At 41.0% G+C, this 19813-nt stretch overlaps 1 protein-coding gene across 3 annotated transcripts in view; it reads left to right on the top strand.

The window, feature by feature from the left end:
* The window catches only part of opn6a (opsin 6, group member a), a 28057-nt gene extending 8244 nt beyond the window's left edge, over positions 1 to 19813 (top strand). For 2 of the 3 annotated variants that reach the window (XM_010905862.3, XM_010905861.3), the window contains 5 exons: positions 92 to 297; positions 12613 to 12712; positions 14295 to 14399; positions 16237 to 16460; positions 19239 to 19813. In XM_010905862.3, the coding sequence (XP_010904164.1) occupies positions 92 to 297; positions 12613 to 12712; positions 14295 to 14399; positions 16237 to 16460; positions 19239 to 19733 (1130 nt within the window). In that variant the 3' untranslated portion in view covers positions 19734 to 19813. The remainder of the gene's footprint in view (positions 1 to 91; positions 298 to 12612; positions 12713 to 14294; positions 14400 to 16236; positions 16461 to 19238) is intronic. The other variant, XM_010905865.4, reaches the window with a different exon arrangement.

Here is a 19813-nt window from a genome sequence, read left to right as displayed (position 1 = left end):
AAATGTACATTTAAAATGTGTACAGTTAGGTACAGTATGCAGTGTTTACAGTTTTTTTTTAAAGCAGCCCATATCTTTTTTTCCTTGTCAGGTTGGCTGTCATGGTTCGGCAACAGTGTTGTTATATTTGTCCTGTACAAACAGCGGGCCTCGCTGCAACCAACAGACTATCTCACCTTTAACCTGGCCATCTCTGACGCCAGTATCTCTGTGTTCGGTTATTCCAGAGGAATCCTGGAGATCTTCAATGTGCTTCGGGATAATGGGTACATGATCACTACCATCTGGACATGCCAGGTACAAATGTACAGTAGGATCTTAATTTTCGCCACTTTGCCAAATGACATGAAATGATCCTACAATGCTAATTTTAATCTGACGTTGTTTAGGGGTTCATGCTTTTTGTTTGTTAGGGCAAGTCAATTCTGACATGTTAAAGTGGAACTAAATAAGTTGGTTAATGGAGTTCTACATTTAGCTATATTTTTTTTACTGCTAGACTAGGCTTGAACTGTGTCCATGAAACCGTCCCTTTGAAAATCTTTTTATATGCCAAAACTGATGTGTTTGGGGTTTTGCATAGAAATCTCTTGCAGTAAAATTGACCGAATTAAAACATGGCATGTGTATCCCATGAAAACATGATGGTTTTGGAAAGGGAGGTGAAAAATCTGTTTTCAGATTTGTTCAGGTGGCTGTTAACCATTATTGCTCCAAGTTTGCCATCAGTAATGCTGATGACTGTATCTAGGCTTTGCCAAAACTCTCCAAGGGTCTCGGCGGAGTAGGATATGGAGGAAAAACAAATTTCCATTTCATACATGTGTAGATGTGGGAATAAGGACAAATATATGCACCTAACTAATTAATTAAATATACAAACAATACAAAACTCCTTTAAAATGGCTGATTTACAAACAAAATGTACCTCTGTCTTCATTCCTATGGCCAGTTATAAGTCATTTAGCAGACGCTGTCATCCACAGCAATGTTTGTTTTATATGGTTCTGCTCTAGCTGTGAGAGTTGCAAACACAATCGTGGTATTGCTAGTACCTTGCTCTACCAAACAAACTACAAAGGTCTTCTTCATTATTTCCAGCTAATTGCCTAATGAAGAATTAAGATCTGGTACTTGTTTATTTATTTGATGAAAAGAAAGCAAGTTTTATTTTGACAGTGCATAGGGTGTCTACTTTGAAAAATCAATATAAAATGTACTTTGATCTGTTTGACACTTATTTGGTTGCTACATGATTCCATATTTTATTTTATAGTTTTGATGTCTTTACCATAATTCTATAATGTGGAAAAATAAAAAAAATACCCTTGAATGTGTAGGTGAGCCCTAACTTTTAATTGATAATGTAAATACACTATATGGCCAAAAGTATGTGAGCGTCACACCTAAATGAGCTTGTTGGACAATCCATTCCAAAACCACAGGAATTAAAATTGTTGTCGTCCCTTGCATCAATACAGTTGTGCTCTTAAGTTTGCATACTCTGGCCGAAATTTTGATTTTAAGGCATTGATTTGGTTAAAACTTTTATTCAAGGATAGTGATCGTATGAAGCAATTTATTATCATATAGTTGTTTGGGTCCTTTTTAAATCATAATGATAACAGAAATCACCCAAATGACCCTGATCAAAAGTTTACATACCCTTGAATGTTTGGCCTTGTTACATACACACAAGGTGACACACACAGGTGAAAATGGCAATTAAAGTTGAATTTCCCACACGTGGCTTTTTAAATTGCAATCAGTGTCTGTGTATAAAGAATGAATGAGTTCGTTAGCTCTCACATGGATGCACTGAGCAGACTAGATACTGAGCCACTGGGAGTCAAAAAACCTGCGTAACAATGTAATGGAACTTAATAAATATGGAAAAAGGCATAAAATCGATATCCAAAGCCTTGCAATCACTTATTAAGAAGTGGAATATTCAGGGATCTCTTGATACCAAGCCAAGGTCAGGTAGACCAAGAAAGATTTCAGCCAAAACTCCCAGAAGAATTGTTCAGGATACAAAGAAAAACCCACTGGTCACCTCAGGAGAAATACAGGCTGCTCTGGAAAAAGACTGTGTGGTTGTTTCTAGGAGGATAATACCTGAACAAAAATGAGCTGCATGGTGGAGTTGCCAGAAAGAAGCCTTTACTGCGCCAATGCCACAAAAAAGCCTGGGTTACAGTGTGCCTGACAACACCATGATAGGCCTCATAGCTTCTGACACACTGTAATTTGGAGTGACTAGACCAAAACAGAGCTTTATGGTCACAACCATAAGCACTGTGTTTGGAGAGGGCTCAACAAGGCCCCTATATTGAACAGAAGACCATCCCCACTGTGAAGCATGGTGGTGGCTTACTGATGTTTTTGGGGTATGTGAGCTCTAAAGGCATGGGGAATCTTGTGAAAATTGAAGGCAAGATGAGTGCAGCATGTTATCAAAAAATACTGGCAGGCAATTTGCATTCTTCCGTACAAAAGCTGTGCAAGGGACGCTCTTGGACTTTCCAGCCTGACAAGGACCCTAAGCACAAGGCCAAGTTGACCCTCCAGTGGTTACAGCAGAAAAAGGAGTAGGTTCTGAAGTGGCCATCACAGTCTCTTGACCTTAATGTCATTGAGCCACTCTGGGGAGATCTCAAACATGCGACTCATGCAAAATGACCAAAGACTTTGCATGACCTTGAGGCATTTTGCCAAACGAATGGGCAGCTATACCACCTGCAAGAATTCAAGGCCTCATAGACAACTATTCCAAAAGACTGCACACTGTCATTTATGCTAAAGGGGGCAATACACAGTATTAAGAAATATGGGAATTCAGGCTTTTGAACAGGGGTAAAAAAAATTCTTTGATGCCATGATTTTTTTATTTTTGTGCCATTCTGTTGTCCTACAGTTGAATGTGAATCCCATAAGAAATAAGACGTGTTTTGCCTGCAATCTTGGTATGCAATCTTTTGAGCACAAGTGTAACAGCTGCCACTCTTGCGGGAAGGCATGTCTCTGTGGGAATTTGTGCCCATTCAGTCAAAAAGTAATTTGTGATGTCAAGCATCATGCCTCGCAATCGCTGTACCAGTTTATCCCAAAGGTGTTCAGTGGGATGAGGTCAGGGCTCTGTGCAGGCCTCTGAAGTTCCTCCACACCTACCTTGCTGAATCATGCCTTTTTGGACACCGCTTTATACACAGAGGCACATTCTTGCTGGAACAGGAAAGGGCCTTCCCCAAACTGTTGCCTAAAAGTTGGAAGCACCCAATTGTCTAAAATGTCTTTAATAGCATTAAGATGACACTTCCCTGGAACTAAGGGGCCTAGCCAAAACCCTGGAACACAGTCCCATACCATTATCCCTCCTCCACCAAACTTTACTGTACTGTATGTACTCTGCATTCTGGTAGGTAGTGTTCTCCTGGCATGCGCCAACCCAGATTCGTCCATCAGACTGCCAGAAAGTGAAGTGTGATTCATCACCCCTAAGAACATGTTTCCGTCCAGTGGCGGCGTGCTTTACACCACTCCAGCCGAGGTTTGGAATTACGCATGTGAGGCTGGCGTGCAGCTGCTTGGCTATGGAAACCTTTTGTGAAGCTCCCGCTGCAGTGTGAAACTCTGGTGAGTAATGCCAGAGATGATTGGCGATTTTTATGTGCTACGCGCTTCAGCACTCGGCGGCCCTGCTCTGTGAGTTTGGGTCTACCACTTTGTGGCTGGGCTGTTGTTACTTGTCCCTCCTCAGACCACTGTCGGTAGGTACTCACCACTGCTGACCGGGAGCATCCCACAAGCCTTGCCATTTCAGAGATGCTCTTACCCAGTCGACTGGCCAGAACAATTTTGACCTTGTCCATGTTGCTCTGGTCTTTACTCCTGCCCATTTCTCCTGCATCCAACATGTTGACTTTGAGAACTGCTTGTTCGCTTATCATCTCATCAACCCAGACCTTGACATGTGCCCTTGTAAGGAGATGATTGACGTTATTCGCCTCACCTGTGAGTGAGCATAATGTTTTGTCTCATCAGTGTGATTTATTTTTAATTAATTTTATAAAACATTTTTGTCACTGATCAACACAAAATAGTCCATAATGTCAAAGTGAAAAATAAAAACAACTTATTGTTCTAGATAAAGTGCTGAATGAGCAGTGGTACAACCAACTGTCTTTTAAAGTCACGTAATAAGATGTATGGAGTCTGCCTTTGTGCAGTTAAGGTGTTTTCCATAATTTCAGTTTAAATACACCTGTCTCTATGAGTCAAACAGTTTGTTAGTACAATTCCTAACAAAAACTACATCATGAAGACAGAGGGAATTTCAAAGTAAATCCGGAATGAAGTTCTTCAAAATCACCAGTCGGTTGTAGGATATACACCAATCAGCCATAACATTATGACCACCTGCCTAATATTGTGTAGGTCCCTCTTTTGCTGCCAAAACAGCCCTGACTCATCAAGGCATGGACTCCACTAGACCTCTGAAGGTGTGCTGTGGTATTTGGCACTAAGATATTAGCAGCAGATCCTTTAAGTCCTGTAAATTGCAAGGTGGGGCCTCCTTCTTCCATTGCTCCGTGGTCCAGTTCTGATGCTCACGTGCCCATTGTAGTCACTTCCGACAGTGGACATTGTTCAGCAAGGGCTTTCTATCAGAACCTATTCTGAAAAACTGTTGAATCGGACCACATGGGCCAGCTTTCGCTTCCCACGTGCGTCAATTTCCTTTTGATAGGTACTGACCGCTGCAGACTGGGATCTCCACACAAGGTCTGCAGTTTTGGAGATGCTCTGACCCAGTCGTCTAGCCATCACAATATGGCTCTTGTTAAAGTCACTCAGATCCTTACGCTTGCCTATTTATCCTACTTCTAACATGTCAACTATGAGGACAGAATGTTCACTTGCTGCCTAATATATTCCACCCACTGACAGGTGCCATGATAACGGGATTATCAGTGTTATTCACTTCACCTTTCAGTGGTCATAATGTTATGGCTTATTGGTGTAAGTACACTGCTCAAATTAAGGGAACATGTAATTAATCACAGTAAAACACCCAGCCAATTAAACTTCAGGGATATTGATCTGTCTAGTTAGTAAGCTATTGTGAATCAATGTCACCAGTTTTGGTGCAAATGAAAGTGACAACAGGTGCACTGGAGAGGCAGCAGCAAGACAACCCCCAAAAAGGGAATGGTTTTCCAGGTGGTGGCCACAGACAATTGCTCTCTCCTTATCCTTCCTGATTGAATCTTCTCAAGTTTTGTATTTTGCTGGTGTCCTTGTCACTACTAGTAGCATTCGGCGGTACCTGCAGCCCATTCAGGTTGCACAGGTAGTCCACATCCGCCAGGATGGCACATCCTTATGTGCCATCGCAAAAAGGTTTACTGTGTCTCCCAGTACAGTCTCAAGAGCATAGAGGAGATACCAGGAGATGAGTCGTTACATGAGGGGAGCAGGACAGGGCCGTAGAAGGGCATCAACCCAACAGCAGGACCGGTATCTGCTCCTTTGTGCGAGGAGGAACAGGAGGAGCACCGCCAGAACCCTACAAAATGACCTCATGAGGGCCCGACATCCTCTAGTGGGACCTGTGCTCACAGCCCAGCACTGTACAGCTCGATTGGCATTCACCAGAAAATACCAGAATAGGCAGGTCATACTGAGCACATATGACAGACATGAAAGAGTCTGGAGACGCTGTCGTGAACGTTATTCTGCCTGCAACTTCATCCAGCATTACCGGTTTGGCGGTGGGTCAGTGATGGTCTGGGGAGGCATATCCTTGGAGGGTCACCTCAACGTGCTAGCCAATGGTATCCTGATTGCTGTTAGGTACTGGAATTAAATCCTCAGACCCACGCTGGTGCAGTGGGCCCTGGGTTCCTCCTGGTGCAGGACAATGCCCGGCCTCATGTGGCCAGAGTGTGTAGGCAGTTCCTGGATGATGAAGGCATTGATGCCATTGACTGGCCCTCACATTCCCCGAACCAGAATCCAATTGAGAACCTCTGGGATGTTATGTATCGGTGCATCCATCCCTGCCAAGTGGTGCCACAGACTGTCCAGAAGCTCACTGATGCCCTGATCCAGGTCTGGGAGAAGATCCCCCAGGACACCATCCGCTGTCTCATCACGAGCATGCCCAGACGTTTTTGGGAGAGCATACAGGCATGTGGGGGCCATATACACTCACCTAAAGGATTATTAGGAACACCATACTAATACTGTGTTTGACCCCCTTTCACCTTCAGAACTGCCTTAATTCTACGGGGCATTGATTCAACAAGGTGCTGAAAGCATTCTTTAGAAATGTTGGCCCATATTGATAGGATAGCATCTTGCAGTTGATGGAGATTTGTGGGATGCACATCCAGGGCACGAAGCTCCCGTTCCACCACATCCCTAAGATGCTCTATTGGGTTGAGATCTGGTGACTGTGGGGGCCATTTCAGTACAGTGAACTCATTGTCATGTTCAAGAAACCAATTTGAAATGATTCGAGCTCTGTGACATGGTGCATTATCCTGCTGGAAGTAGCCATCAGAGGATGGGTACATGGTGGTCATAAAGGGATGGACATGGTCAGAAACAATGCTCAGGTAGGCCGTGGCTTTTAAACGATGCCCAATTGGCACTAAGGGGCCTAAAGTGGGCCAAGAAAACATTCCCCACACCATTACACCACCACCACCAGCCTGCACAGTGGTAACAAGGCATGATGGATCCATGTTCTCATTCTGTTTACGCCAAATTCTGACTCTACCATCTGAATGTCTCAACAGAAATCGAGACTCATCAGACCAGGCAACATTCTTCCAGTCTTCAACTGTCCAATTTTTTCCTTTTTCCTTTTTGTAGTGGAGATGAGTGGTACCTGGTGGGGTCTTATGCTGTTGTAGCCCATCTGCCTCAAGGTTGTGTGTGTTGTGGCTTCACAAATGCTTTGCTGCATACCTCGGTTGTAAAGAGTGGTTATTTCAGTCAAAGTTGCTCTTCTATCAGCTTGAATCAGTCGGCCCATTCTCCTCTGACCTCTAGCATCAACAAGGCATTTTCTCCCACAGGACTGCCGCATACTGGATGTTTTTCCCTTTTCACACCATTCTTTGTAAACCCTAGAAATGGTTGTGCGTGAAAATCCCAGTAACTGAGCAGATTGTGAAATACTCAGACCGGCCCGTCTGGCACCAACAACCAGGCCACGCTCAAAATTGCTTAAATCACCTTTCTTTCCCATTCTGACATTCAGTTTGGAGTTCAGGAGTCTTGACCAGGACCACACCCCTAAATGCATTGAAACAATTGCCATGTGATTGGTTGATTAGACAATTGCATTAATGAGAAATTTAACAGGTGTTCCTAATAATCCTTTAGGTGAGTGTACACTACTGAGTCAAATTATGAGTTGCCATGATGAAATTAATTCAAGTTAGAACAGTTTGTTTACTTAGATTTTTGGTGTGAGTTTGAATCCAGCCCTCAATTGGTTGGTGATTTTGGTTTCCATTGATCTTTGTTACATTATTTTGTTCTCAACAAATTACAAATTACACAATGTACAGTTAAGATTTTGATCTTTAATATATTTAATTCATTGAGACCCTGTGTGTGATTTAAGTGTTCCCTTACTTATTTTGAGCTGTGTACATTTATAAGGCATTGAATATCTCCTAGAGCATAATATTGTCCATTATTACGAAATGAAGAGAATATGAAACAACTGTGAATCTGTCTACAACAGGCCGTCCTCAAAAACTGAGAATCCGTGCAAGAAGGGCACTAGTCAGTGAAGCAACCAAGAGGCCTATCACAACAATAAAGGAGTTACTATCTTCCATGGCTGAGCTGGGAGACCTGAACTGATGAGACCAAAATAGAGCTTTTTGTCCTCAAGGCTAATTGTTCAAGCCTAACACTGCACATGGCCTGGAAAGCCTGTGAAGATAAGAGGGCAAAATGGATGTAGCTAAGTACAAAGAAATCCTGGTAAAAACCCTGGTGAAGTCTGCATGAGACTTGAGACTTGGGAGGAGATTTATCTTCTAGGAGGACAATGACCCCAAACATACAGCCAAAGCCACACTGGTCTGGCTTAAAAACAAGTTAAATATCCTGGAGGGCCCCAGTCAAAAACCTGGACCTCAATCCAAATGAGAATGAGGAAAGAGTTGAAAATCACTGTTCAAGCATGATCTCCATACAGCTTAACAGAGCTTGAGCAATATTGCAAAGAAATAATGGTAAAAAATTGTTGTGTCCATAAGTGCAAAGGTGTTAAAGACTATACAAATAAACTTATGTCTGTAATGATTGCCAAATGTACCTCTACCAAATATTGACTAAAGAAGGTGAATATTTATGCACTCAATTATTTTCTGCTTTGAAATTTTAATTCGTTTAAATACATTTGTGGATTTTATTTTTCACTTGTACACACATTTTGTGTCAATCAGTGGGAAAAGCACCCAGTTTATTCCACGCTGATTTCAAGATGTAACACAATAATACTAATACAATAATAAGACAGTCACTGTATATACATACATGCTCTGCTTTGACAGGAAAAAAGGAGTTTGATGAAAAAGCAGTGGACCAGATACAAACCAAGGCTGCAGCAGATTACATTACATGCACCAGAAGCTGCGTGTCAGCCTGCTGGACCACCTAGGACACATTACATGCACCAGAAGCAGCGTGTCAGCCTGCTGGACCACCTAGGACACATTTTAAATAGTTCTCTGCATTTAATGGCATCTTTGTGAAATTCTGTTTGCTATTTTCTGTTCTTCGAATTTACAAAACTTTTGCACCTGCAAATCGACCTGTGCATCAGAGAAGACCGAAGGTGGAAAAAATATTGAACAAGATATCCCACACACTGTCCATATAACTTGCAATATCAAAAACTTTAATGAAAACAACGTCCCGGTCCGAGGACCTTCATCAGTTTATCTTATAAAATCACAAGAGGCCATCTTAAATAGGTGACATTCCCTCAAGTGGACCAACAGGGTCACACATTACATATACGTCACTCATTGACTAAATAATCAGTAGACTACATAATGGCGATATATGGAAGATAAAGATTACATAATACTTTGCTAAGATTACCCATAATTATAATGCAAAGATATTAAAACACATGACATTATCAATATGAAATAATATCAACAACCAGATCATATTTGCAAATTCTATTAGCCCATAAATCTATAGTGGGGCTACTTCTAGAATATGTCCCTAAACAGGAATAAGAGCAAAAAAGGAAAAAAACTGGATTAAAGCAAAATAGAAATCCATTCACAAGAAAGGAGGGAAGAAACAAACAGAACTAGATACATTTCATAACATCTCATAACATCTCATTAAGGAGCAACTCATCAATCAAGCCCTGAGGCGTCAAGGTCTATAAAGTAAAAATCCAAAAAGCTTCACGTCTTTTTAACAGTAGATCATGATCACCCCCTCTATGTGTTGTACTTTTATGTTCACTTATACGTTGTTTAAGCTTTCTTTAGGTTTTATCTCTATACACTAACCCACATGGACCGTGTATTATGTAAACAACATGAGTGGAAGCACATGAGAACGCTTTTTCTGGGAAATATTTTGTTTGTATGGGGATGTGAAAAACCGGTGGTTTTGCAAAGTGTTATTGCATTGTGCACAGCCACGGCAGCGATAATTTCCATCAGGTAAGGGGCTTAAAAGCCTCTTTTCTGGAGCTTGCGTAGGCTTGTGAAGTCAGCATGGACCAAAAAGTCTCAAGTTTTTCCCTCCTTTGTATACAAAAAGGGTCTGATCTTTAAAATACGAGCTAGTTCAGGGTCCGATTTTTAAATATGCCAATGTTTTCCAAAAAACTGGTTTTATGACATTTGATTGAGGGTATAAGAAGCAAGTTACCAAAAATCTCTTCTCCTTTTTCACGCTTTTCTCCAACAATTCTGAGCAAGATTTGCTGAGTGCCCCTTCATAAGCCACCTGAATCTGTTCAGAAGGGGACCCACACTGTAAAAATCTAGCTGGCATTTCTATAGCTTTTCCCATAAAATCTTCGGTTGCGTTACATATTCTTGGAAGTCTAAGAAATTGGCTTTTGGGAAGGCCTCTCTTTAGTGGGGTAGGATGAAAACTGCTTGCCAACAAAATAGAGTTTTTATCAGTTTCTTTGCAGTATAGTGTAGCGATTAAGGTACCATTATTCTGTATAACCCACATGTCCAAAAAATTTACCTTCACCTCATTTTAATCCATAGTAAATTTCAGATTGCTATTAAAGCTATTTAATAAAGTCAAAAAAGAATGCAATTAGTTAATTTCTCCCTGATACAAACAGAAGATATCATCAATATATCTGTACCATTTAAACATTTTAGAAAAGTGGCTATTGTGCTCATGGTTGCAGAGAAATGTTTCCTCAAATAAACCAACAAACAGGTTGGCATAGTTGGGCGCACAGATAGAACCCATACTCGTACCCGACATTTGTAAGAAGAAATCTCCATTGAAGTTGAAATAATTATTCTTCATAACCAAATTAGCTGATTGGGTGGAACGGATGTGTGGTCCCGATTCTGGAGATAAAAACGTAAGGCCTCTAAGCCCCATTATGTGGTATGTTAGTATTAAGACCGGCAACATCCAAAGTCACCAAAAGAACATCATCCAGCAAATTTGTAAGTGTTGAAATCTTATTAATGAAATCAGTGGAATCTCTAATATATGCAGGTAAACTTTGAACATATGGCTTAATAAAGAAGTCAGCAAACTCTGACAATATTTTCTGTTCTTTAAAACAACAACGATGTGTGCGGTTGAATATTAATGCTTTAAATGTTTCAACAGTCAACGTGTAGATGACTGTCAATAACATTTCGGTTAGCTATCTACTAACCCGAACCTTAAACCTTAGACATGTCCAACCCCTTCCCTAACTCTTATAATAGCAATTGGGTAATCTTAACCCTAACGTAACCAAGCATCCAGTTTGTTCATAGTGTGAATATTTGTTGAGCATCTACAGATGGTATTTTTGTCTAACCAAAATAAAATAGCAAAAAGATATTGAATCTTTGAGCAGAGGGCAGTTAAGTCAAACAGCAATATGTGGAAGTGAGGAGGAGAGAGATGAATACCATCTGAGAAACGTGGTGCATAGGTCTGAGGTCAGCAGACATTGAAAGCTGGATTATTGGATGTATGGATCAGAGTAGGTAGAGAGAGTGGTCAAAGATGAAATTGCAACTCTATATACTATATCAAGCAGAAAGTGAAATTCTAGGACATTAACCTACTTTCAAACTATAGAGAAACCACATTTGCAGAATAATCTTACCAATTTTCTTTGGGTTTGGGTGCAAGGTTTTTCCTTGGGACGTTGGCTTTGTCCTTCAAAGTGAAGCTGACATGGTTTAGAAAAACAAACAGGGGGGGGGGTGGTGGTGAATGGATGTAGACAGATTAGATTACATGAACTAATTGGATTAGTCCAAGTACACTGGGTCCTGGGTCTATACTAAGAGAAGGTAAAGAGGCTAGAAGATGTCCATCTTTATCAGAGATGCTCACCAATGTCAGTTTTGTTTTACATTGTAGCTATTCAGCTGACACTTTTATCCAGAGTTACATGGTTGATTGCCTACAGGGAAGACAGGTGTAGACTGAGCCATTTGGATATGAAGATGATTAGCTGGCCATGATGGTTTGAGGGCCAGACTGGACATTTAGCCATGACACTGGGTGTACACCCCTAATCTGACGATAAGTGCCATGGCATCTGTAGTTACCATTGCAGTTGACTGTGGCTGTGGAGGTCTGAACTTTAATTTGTCTGAATGCAGATGTATTGGATCTTATTTTCACCAGGTTCGTTGCAGGAGTAAAAACGTCCTGTACCAGCTACAGGGCTATGGGGTCAGTTAGGTGGGCAATCTAATGAGAGAAAGATAACCGTTTGGAAGTAAGTGCAAGTAACAAGGCACATTTGACATTCATTCCGTGCAGGAAAATCCTGTGCAACAACAACGTGATCCAATTAACCCAGCTGTAGTCTTATAGGTTAATCTGTGTTGTGAATACTGTTGGCTAGTGGTAAAGCTGTAAATATACAAACAAAATGTCCTACTCTATTTCACAGATCTCCGAATATGTATTCTGTCTGGACATTTTCAATTTTTGCATAATAATAAAAAATGTCCAAATGGATGGAAATCCTAAACTGCTTCATTTTTATGTTTTGTTGTTTTATGTTTTTATGTAGTGTTTTAAAATGTTTAATACACTTCAATTCAAGTGGGATTTAATTTAATTTATATATTTTATAATATTGTCTGCTTTATAGCGAAAATGGATATAATGTAATTGAGCAAAATACTTCTGGTTAATGGTATGCAATAGGAAATGTATGGTAATTTCTCTTAAGAGCAATTGTGTTCAGCTCTTTTACACAACAGCAGAAACAATGTATTGTTGACTTTTAATCTTTTTGTTAGATTGAGCAATTTAGGTCAATTTTATTCTTCATTAAAAACAAGCCTTGCTTTCAAATATTAGAAAAATGAATGTATCGCTGGTGTTTTCCAGGTGGACGGCTTCTTCACCTTAGTTTTTGGACTTGGAAGCATCAACACACTAGCTATCATCAGTGTTACCAGATACATAAAGGGATGCCATCCACGTAAAGGTAAGACTCAGGGACTTAACCCTTAAATCATCTGCCTTCATCTCAATTATTTCATGTTATTTGCATGTTCATATTAAACCTTGGAGTCATTTTTAACAACAAAATACTAAAGTTTTAACTTACGAAGAGTTCAGAAATGAATATTTGTGGAATAACCCAGATTTTTAAACACAGCTGTCATGTGTCTTGGCATGCTCTCCACCAGTCTGTCACATTGCTGTTGGGTGACTTTATGCCACTCCTGGCACAAAAATTCAAGTAGCTCTGATTTGTTTGATGACTTGTGACCATTCATCTTCCTCTTGATCAAATTCCAGAAGTTTTCAATTGGGTTCAGCTCTGGAGATTGGGCTGGCCATGACAGGGTCTTGTTCTGGTGGTCCTCCATCCACACCTTGATTGACCTGGCTGTGTGGCTGGAATAACCAATTCTCAGAGTTGGGGGACATTGTCAGAGCAGAAGGAAGCAGGTGTTCTTCCAGGATAACCTTGTACTTGGCTTGATTCAGGAGTCCTTCACACAGACAAATCTGCCCGATTCCAGCCTTGCTGAAGCATCCCCAGATCATCACTGATACAAATGTCACAGTGTGTGCAAGAGACTGTGGCTTGTAGGCCTCTCCAGGTCTCCATCTAACCATTAGACAACCAGGTGTTGGGCAAAGCTGAAAATTTGACTCGTCAGAGAAGATTACCTTTCTCCATTCCTCTACGGTCAAATTCTTATGGTCTTTTGCAAACTTCAGCCTGGCTCTTATTTTCTTTTTTCTAGCTTTGCACGACTTCAGCCCTGCCCCTAGGAGCCTGTTTCAAACCGTCCTTGCCGAGCACTTCACCCCAGCTGCTGTTTGTCATTATTTTTGTAGGTCACTTGATGTCATCCTACGGTTGTTGAGTGACATTCGTATGAGTTGACGTCATCTCGGTCAGTCATTTTTGCCCTCTGCCAGTCTGTAACTTTGTTGTCACCAATGTCTGTTGCATGACCTTGTTCTTATGAACCGCCATCTTTGAAATTTCCAGGATGGAAGCAACCTGACACTAACTGTATCCCTCTGCCCGTAAACCCAGAATCGAACCCTTCTTTTCCTCTCTCAAAGCTTTTCTTTTCAACTCTTTTGTCATGCTGAATAGTAATTTACCTTTGAGGTACTACTTGCACTGTTTTTGCCATTCAGCTGGTCCTATTGCAAGAGGATAGTGAGGACCATAGCAGTGGTTTTTATACTTTTCCTCGTAAGATTAGATTTGGTTCAGGTAATCAGTACCCCATTAAGAAAATGAGGGGTTGGGTGTTGGGTGTCAAGGAAATTGTTGGTGTCTGGTATCAGGTAAATTGTTTATTGTGGTTGATATGAAAATACATAATTTATATTGAATGGTATGAATGTCAAATTGATAAATCTGTCTTGGTCTGCTAAAAAGGCTGAAAATATTTTCTGATGATTTTACCTGCCAGATGACAAAATATTATTTGAAGTAATGTTTGCAGCAATCAGGTGTATTCATTCTACCAAACAAATCCGGCAGCTTACAAAACCGGCCCAATGTGACATTTTTTACTTTCTTTTCCTTCCTCCAGCTCACTACATAACCAATGTAACCATAGTCATGTGCCTAATTTTAATCTGGACGGGGTCTATATTCTGGGCAGGAGCACCCCTGCTGGGCTGGGGAAGTTACACAGGTAAAAAGAAACAATGAATGGTAATCAAGTAGTTACCTTTGCTGACTTTGTGTAGCATTCTAGCCTTCAACATTAACAAAATGAGGACAGAAAATATGTATTTTACAACAAGTTACTGTAAGCGCTTACTGTGATTTTTGTCTTAGCTAAATGTGGAGGAAATTCTCCTTTAAATTGAAATAATCTTAAACAGATTTATTTTTTAACATGTATATACAAACCCAATTCAAAAAGAATTGGGACACTGTACAAATTGTGAGTAAAAAAAGGAATGGAATAATTTACAAATCTCATAAACTTATATTTAATTCACAATAGAATATAGATAATATATCGAAGGTTGAAAGTGAGACATTTCGTAGTGTCATGCCAAATATTGGCTCATTTTGGATTTCATGAGAGCTACACATTCCAAATAAATTGGGACAGGTAGCAATAAGGGGCCGGAAAAGTTAAATGTACAGATAAGGAACAGCTGGAGGACCAATTTGTAACTTATTATGTCAATTGGCAACATGATTGGGTATAAAAAGAGTCTCTCAGAGTGGCAGTGTCTCTCAGAAGTCAAGATGGGCAGAGGATCACCAATTCCCCCAATGCAGCGGCGAAAAATAGTGGAGCAATATCAGAAAAGAGTTTCTCAGAGAAAAATTGCAAAGAGTTTGAAGATATCATCATCTACAGTGCATAATATCATACAAAGATTCAAAGAATCTGGAACAATCTCTGTGCCTAAGGGTCAAGGCCGAAAAACCATACTGGATGCCCGTGATCTTCGGGCCCTCAGACGGCACTGCATCATATACAGGAATGATACTGTAATAGAAATCACAACATGGGCTCAAGAATACTTCCAGAAAACATTGTCGGTGAACACAATCCACCGTGCCAATCACCGTTGCCGGCTAAAACTCTATAGGTCAAAAAAGAAGCCGTATCTAAACAGGATCCAGAAGCGCAGGCGTTTTCTCTGGGCCAAGGATAATTTAAAATGGACTTTGGCAAAGTGGAAAAGTGTTCTGTGGTCAGACAAATCAAAATTTGAAGTTCATTTTAGGAAACTGGGAAGCCATGTCATCCGGACTAAAGAGGACAAGGACAACTCAAGTTGTTATCAGCGCTCAGTTCAGAAGCCTGCATCTCTGATGGTATGGGGTTGCATGAGTGTGTGTGGCATGGGCAGCCTACACATCTGGAAAGGCACCATCAATACTGACCGTTATATCCAAGTTCTAGAACAACATATGCTCCCATCCAGACGTCGTCTCTTTCAGGGAAGACCTTGCATTTTCCAACATGACAATGCCAGACCACATACTGCATCAATTACAATGTCATGGCTGCATAGAAGAAGGATCCGGGTACTGAAATGGCCAGCCTGCAGTCCAGATCTTTCACCCATAGAAAACATTTGGCGCATCATAAAGTGGAAGGTGCCACAAAGAAGACCTAAGACAATTGAGCAACTAGAATCCTGTATTAGACAAGAATGGGACAACATTCCTATTCATAAACTGGAGCAACTTGTCCCCAGACGTTTGCAGTCTGTTATAAAAAGAAGAGGTAAACATGGCCTTGTCCCAACTTTTTTGAGATGTGTTGATGCCATGAAATTTAAAATCAACTTATTTTCCCCTTAAAGTGATACATTTTCTCAGTTTAAACATTTGATATGTCATCTATGTTGTATTCTGAATGAAATATAGAAAATTTAAACTTCCACATCATTGCATTCTGTTTTTATTCACAATTGTACAGTGTCCCAGCTTTTTTGGAATCGGGTTTGTACTTTGATTCTCATACCTCACAATGTGTCTCAATCTCTTACTCCTTATAGATCGTGGATACGGAACTTGTGAAATTGACTGGGCTAAAGCTAATTACTCTACTGTCCACAAGTCCTACATCATATCCTGCCTGATCTGCTGCTTCTTTGTCCCCGTGCTGGTTATGCTCTTCTCCTACGTGTCCATCATTAACACGGTGAAGAGAGGGAACGCCATGGCCGCTGAGGGGGATCTCACCGACCGGCAGAGGAAGATTGAGAGGGACGTCACCATTGTGAGTCCAGTTCAACTGAAACTTGATGTGATATCAAAGCCACATGGTTAAATAAAGAATACAACATTTGTATACGTCCAGTATGTCTATACCTATTTAATTAACCATGCTTTGGATTAACCAATGGCACTGTGTGGTGAAATAATTGTGCTGTCACAGTGTTGTAGGGAGTGGAGACAGACGCAGAAAATGTGGTAAGGGTTTCTATAACCCAACTCAAAGCACGAAGCTGGAACGATACAATACACACACGCATAGAATAGTCGTACTCTGCACGGTGACATGGAAATAATAACCACCACGGCACTGGGGAAACAGGGCCATGTACATGGGGAGATCAAGTATTTGATACACTGCCGATTTTGCAGGTTTTCCCACTTACAAAGCATGTAGAGGTCTGTTTTTATCATTCAACTGTGAGTGGCGCAATCTAAAACAAAAATCCAGAAAATCACATTGTATGATTTTTAAGTAATTAATTTGCATTTTATTGCATGACATAAGTATTTGATACATCAGAAAAACAGAACTTAATATTTGTTACAGAAACCTTTATTTGCAATTAATGAGATCATACGTTTCCAGGTTTGCACATACTGCAGCAGGGATTTTGGCCCACTCCTCCATACAGACCTTCTCCAGATCCTTCAGGTTTCGGGGCTGTCGCTGGGCAATACGGACTTTCAGCTCCCTCCAAAGATTTTCTATTTGGTTCAGGTCTGGAGACTGGCTAGGCCACTCCAGGACCTTGAGATGCTTCTTACGGAGCCACTCCTTAGTTGCCCTGGCTGTGTGTTTCGGGTTGTTGTTATGTTGGAAGACCCAGCCACGACCCATCTTCAATGCTCTTACTGAGGGAAGGAGGTTGTTTGACAAGATCTCGCGATGCATGGCCCCATCCATCCTCCCCTCAATACGGTGCAGTTGTCCTGTCCCCTTTGCAGAAAAGCATGCCCAAAGATTGATGTTTCCACCTCCATGCTTCACAGTTGGGATGGTGTTCTTGGAGTTGTACTCATCCTTCTTCTTCCTCCAAACACGGAGTTTAGACCACATGTCTTTCTCCCATTCCTCCTCTGGATCATCCAGATGGTCATTGGCAAACTTCAGACGGGCCTGGACATGCACTGGCTTGAGCAGGGGGACCTTGCGTGCGCTGCAGGATTTTAATCCATGACGGCGTAGTGTCTTACTAATGGTTTTCTTTGAGACTGTGGTCCCAGCTCTCTTCAGGTCATTGACCAGGTCCTGCTGTGTTGTTCTGGGCTGATCCCTCACCTTCCTCATGATCATTGATGCCCCACGAGGTGAGATCTTGCATGGAGCCCCAGACCGAGGGAAATTGACCATCATCTTGAACTTCTTCCATTTTCAAAAAATTGCGCCAACAGTTGTTGCCTTCTCACCAAGCTGCTTGCCTATTGTCCTGTAGCCCACCCCAGCCTTGTGCAGGTCTACAATTTTATCCCTATGTCCTTACACAGCTCTCTGGTCTTGGCCATTGTGGAGAGGTTGGAGTCTGTTTGATTGAGTGTGTGGACAAGTGTCTTTTATACAGGTAATGAGTTCAAACAGGTGCAGTTAATACACGTAATGAGTGGAGAACAGGAGGGCTTCTTAAAGAAAAACTAACAGGTCTGTGAGAGCCGGAATTCTTACTGGTTGGTAGGTGATCAAATACTTATGTCATGCAATAAAATGAAAATGAATTATAAAAAAATCATACAATGTGATTTTCTGGATGTTTTAGATTCCGTCTCTCACAGTTGAAGTGTACTTATGATAAGTATTACAGATGCTTTGTAAGTAGCAAAACCTGCAAAATCGGCAGTGTATCAAATACTTGTTTTCCCCACTGTATATAGGCATGAAAATCAATGAGAATGGGAAACCAGTGTGGGCGACAATATGGGGACAGTCCGGGGTGAATGTGATTAGCCAGAACAGTGGTGCCTAGAAGGCTGGTGACGTAGACCTCCGGAGACGGTGCAACGGGGGATCACCTGCGCCGGAGGGATTCGTGACATGTGCCCTTAGTCAATAACTGGTTATTACACTGTTAGTTCAGGAATCCATAGCTAGGGGCACCAAATATAATATGCTTTCATAGAAATATACAGACGTTATTGAACAGGGTAGAATACACCATTCAATAAGGAAAAATCACCACACAATTGTCAAATCGTGGTTGCGTTCTTTTACTAGATCATCTGTAAATGGTTTTCTCAAAGGGGAATGATATACAGACCTTTTTTCGGTGAAATCATTTCAAAACCCCTTGTCAAAATTGTGGGATATTTGACATTACCCATTTAACAGACAACCCTCCTTCTGGCACAGTGATGTCATGTGTTAATGATATCTTTTCTGAAGTGCATTAAAGAATGGTGTAATTCCAGAGTCCTTGTCAGCCACCAAAAGGCATTTAAAAAAAGCTGTGGGATAGATGGCACAAGAGCCACACAAATCTAATGTTAGAATGAACCAATTAAGGTCTGTAAACACTTGTTTGACCATAAATGTAAAAATAGTATGCATTTTATTATGTCTGGCAGAGTTGTAAATTGTATTTTATTTAAAACTTATTGTTACAAGTTATTATAGTAAGCAAAACTGAAACTAAAATTAAAAAACTATAAACAAGACTATTGTCTTGTTTTAACAACATAAAGAATATGCACATTAAAATAGAGAATTAAAAAAGAGGCACATCATTGCTGGAGCATGATTAAAATGATGAGTTGAAATGAACAGTCAACATACATTTCTTTTTTTCAGGTATCCATCGTAATCTGCACAGCCTTCATCCTGGCTTGGTCACCATACGCAGTAGTATCAATATGGTCAGCATGGGGCTTCCATGTGCCCAGTCTCACCAGCATCTTTACCCGACTCTTCGCCAAGTCAGCTAGCTTCTACAATCCACTCATCTACTTTGGCCTCAGCTCCAAATTCCGAAAGGACATCGCCATTTTGCTGCCCTGCGCCGGCGATGCCAAGGACACCATCAAACTCAAGCATTTTAAGCCAAAAGGTGAGGCTCGTCTGGGCTCCGGAAGACACCATCTCAAAGCGCCTTTGTATCACCAAAAGGAGATGAAGTATGCCCCTGGAAATCCGTATCCCCTCATGACGCCTAAGGCAGCCGCAAGCCCGGATTCGGGGGTAGAGAGTCCCCCCTGCACTCCACCTCCACCAGCCAACAAGGAGGTGTTCTTTATTGATGCGCCCCATCCTTCTGATGATCCAGACTGGGAATGCGACAGACTCTAAAAAAACAATGCAATCATATTTTTTGGTGTTACTAGTTTTTATAATAATATAAAATTAATAAAACTTTTTATTCAAAGTTT

This window comes from Esox lucius, chromosome 9, assembly GCF_011004845.1.
Source record: "Esox lucius isolate fEsoLuc1 chromosome 9, fEsoLuc1.pri, whole genome shotgun sequence".
NCBI classification, from domain to species: domain Eukaryota; kingdom Metazoa; phylum Chordata; class Actinopteri; order Esociformes; family Esocidae; genus Esox; species Esox lucius.
The sequence above is the reverse complement of the archived record's forward strand: the minus strand, read 5'-3'. Positions and strand labels throughout refer to the sequence as shown.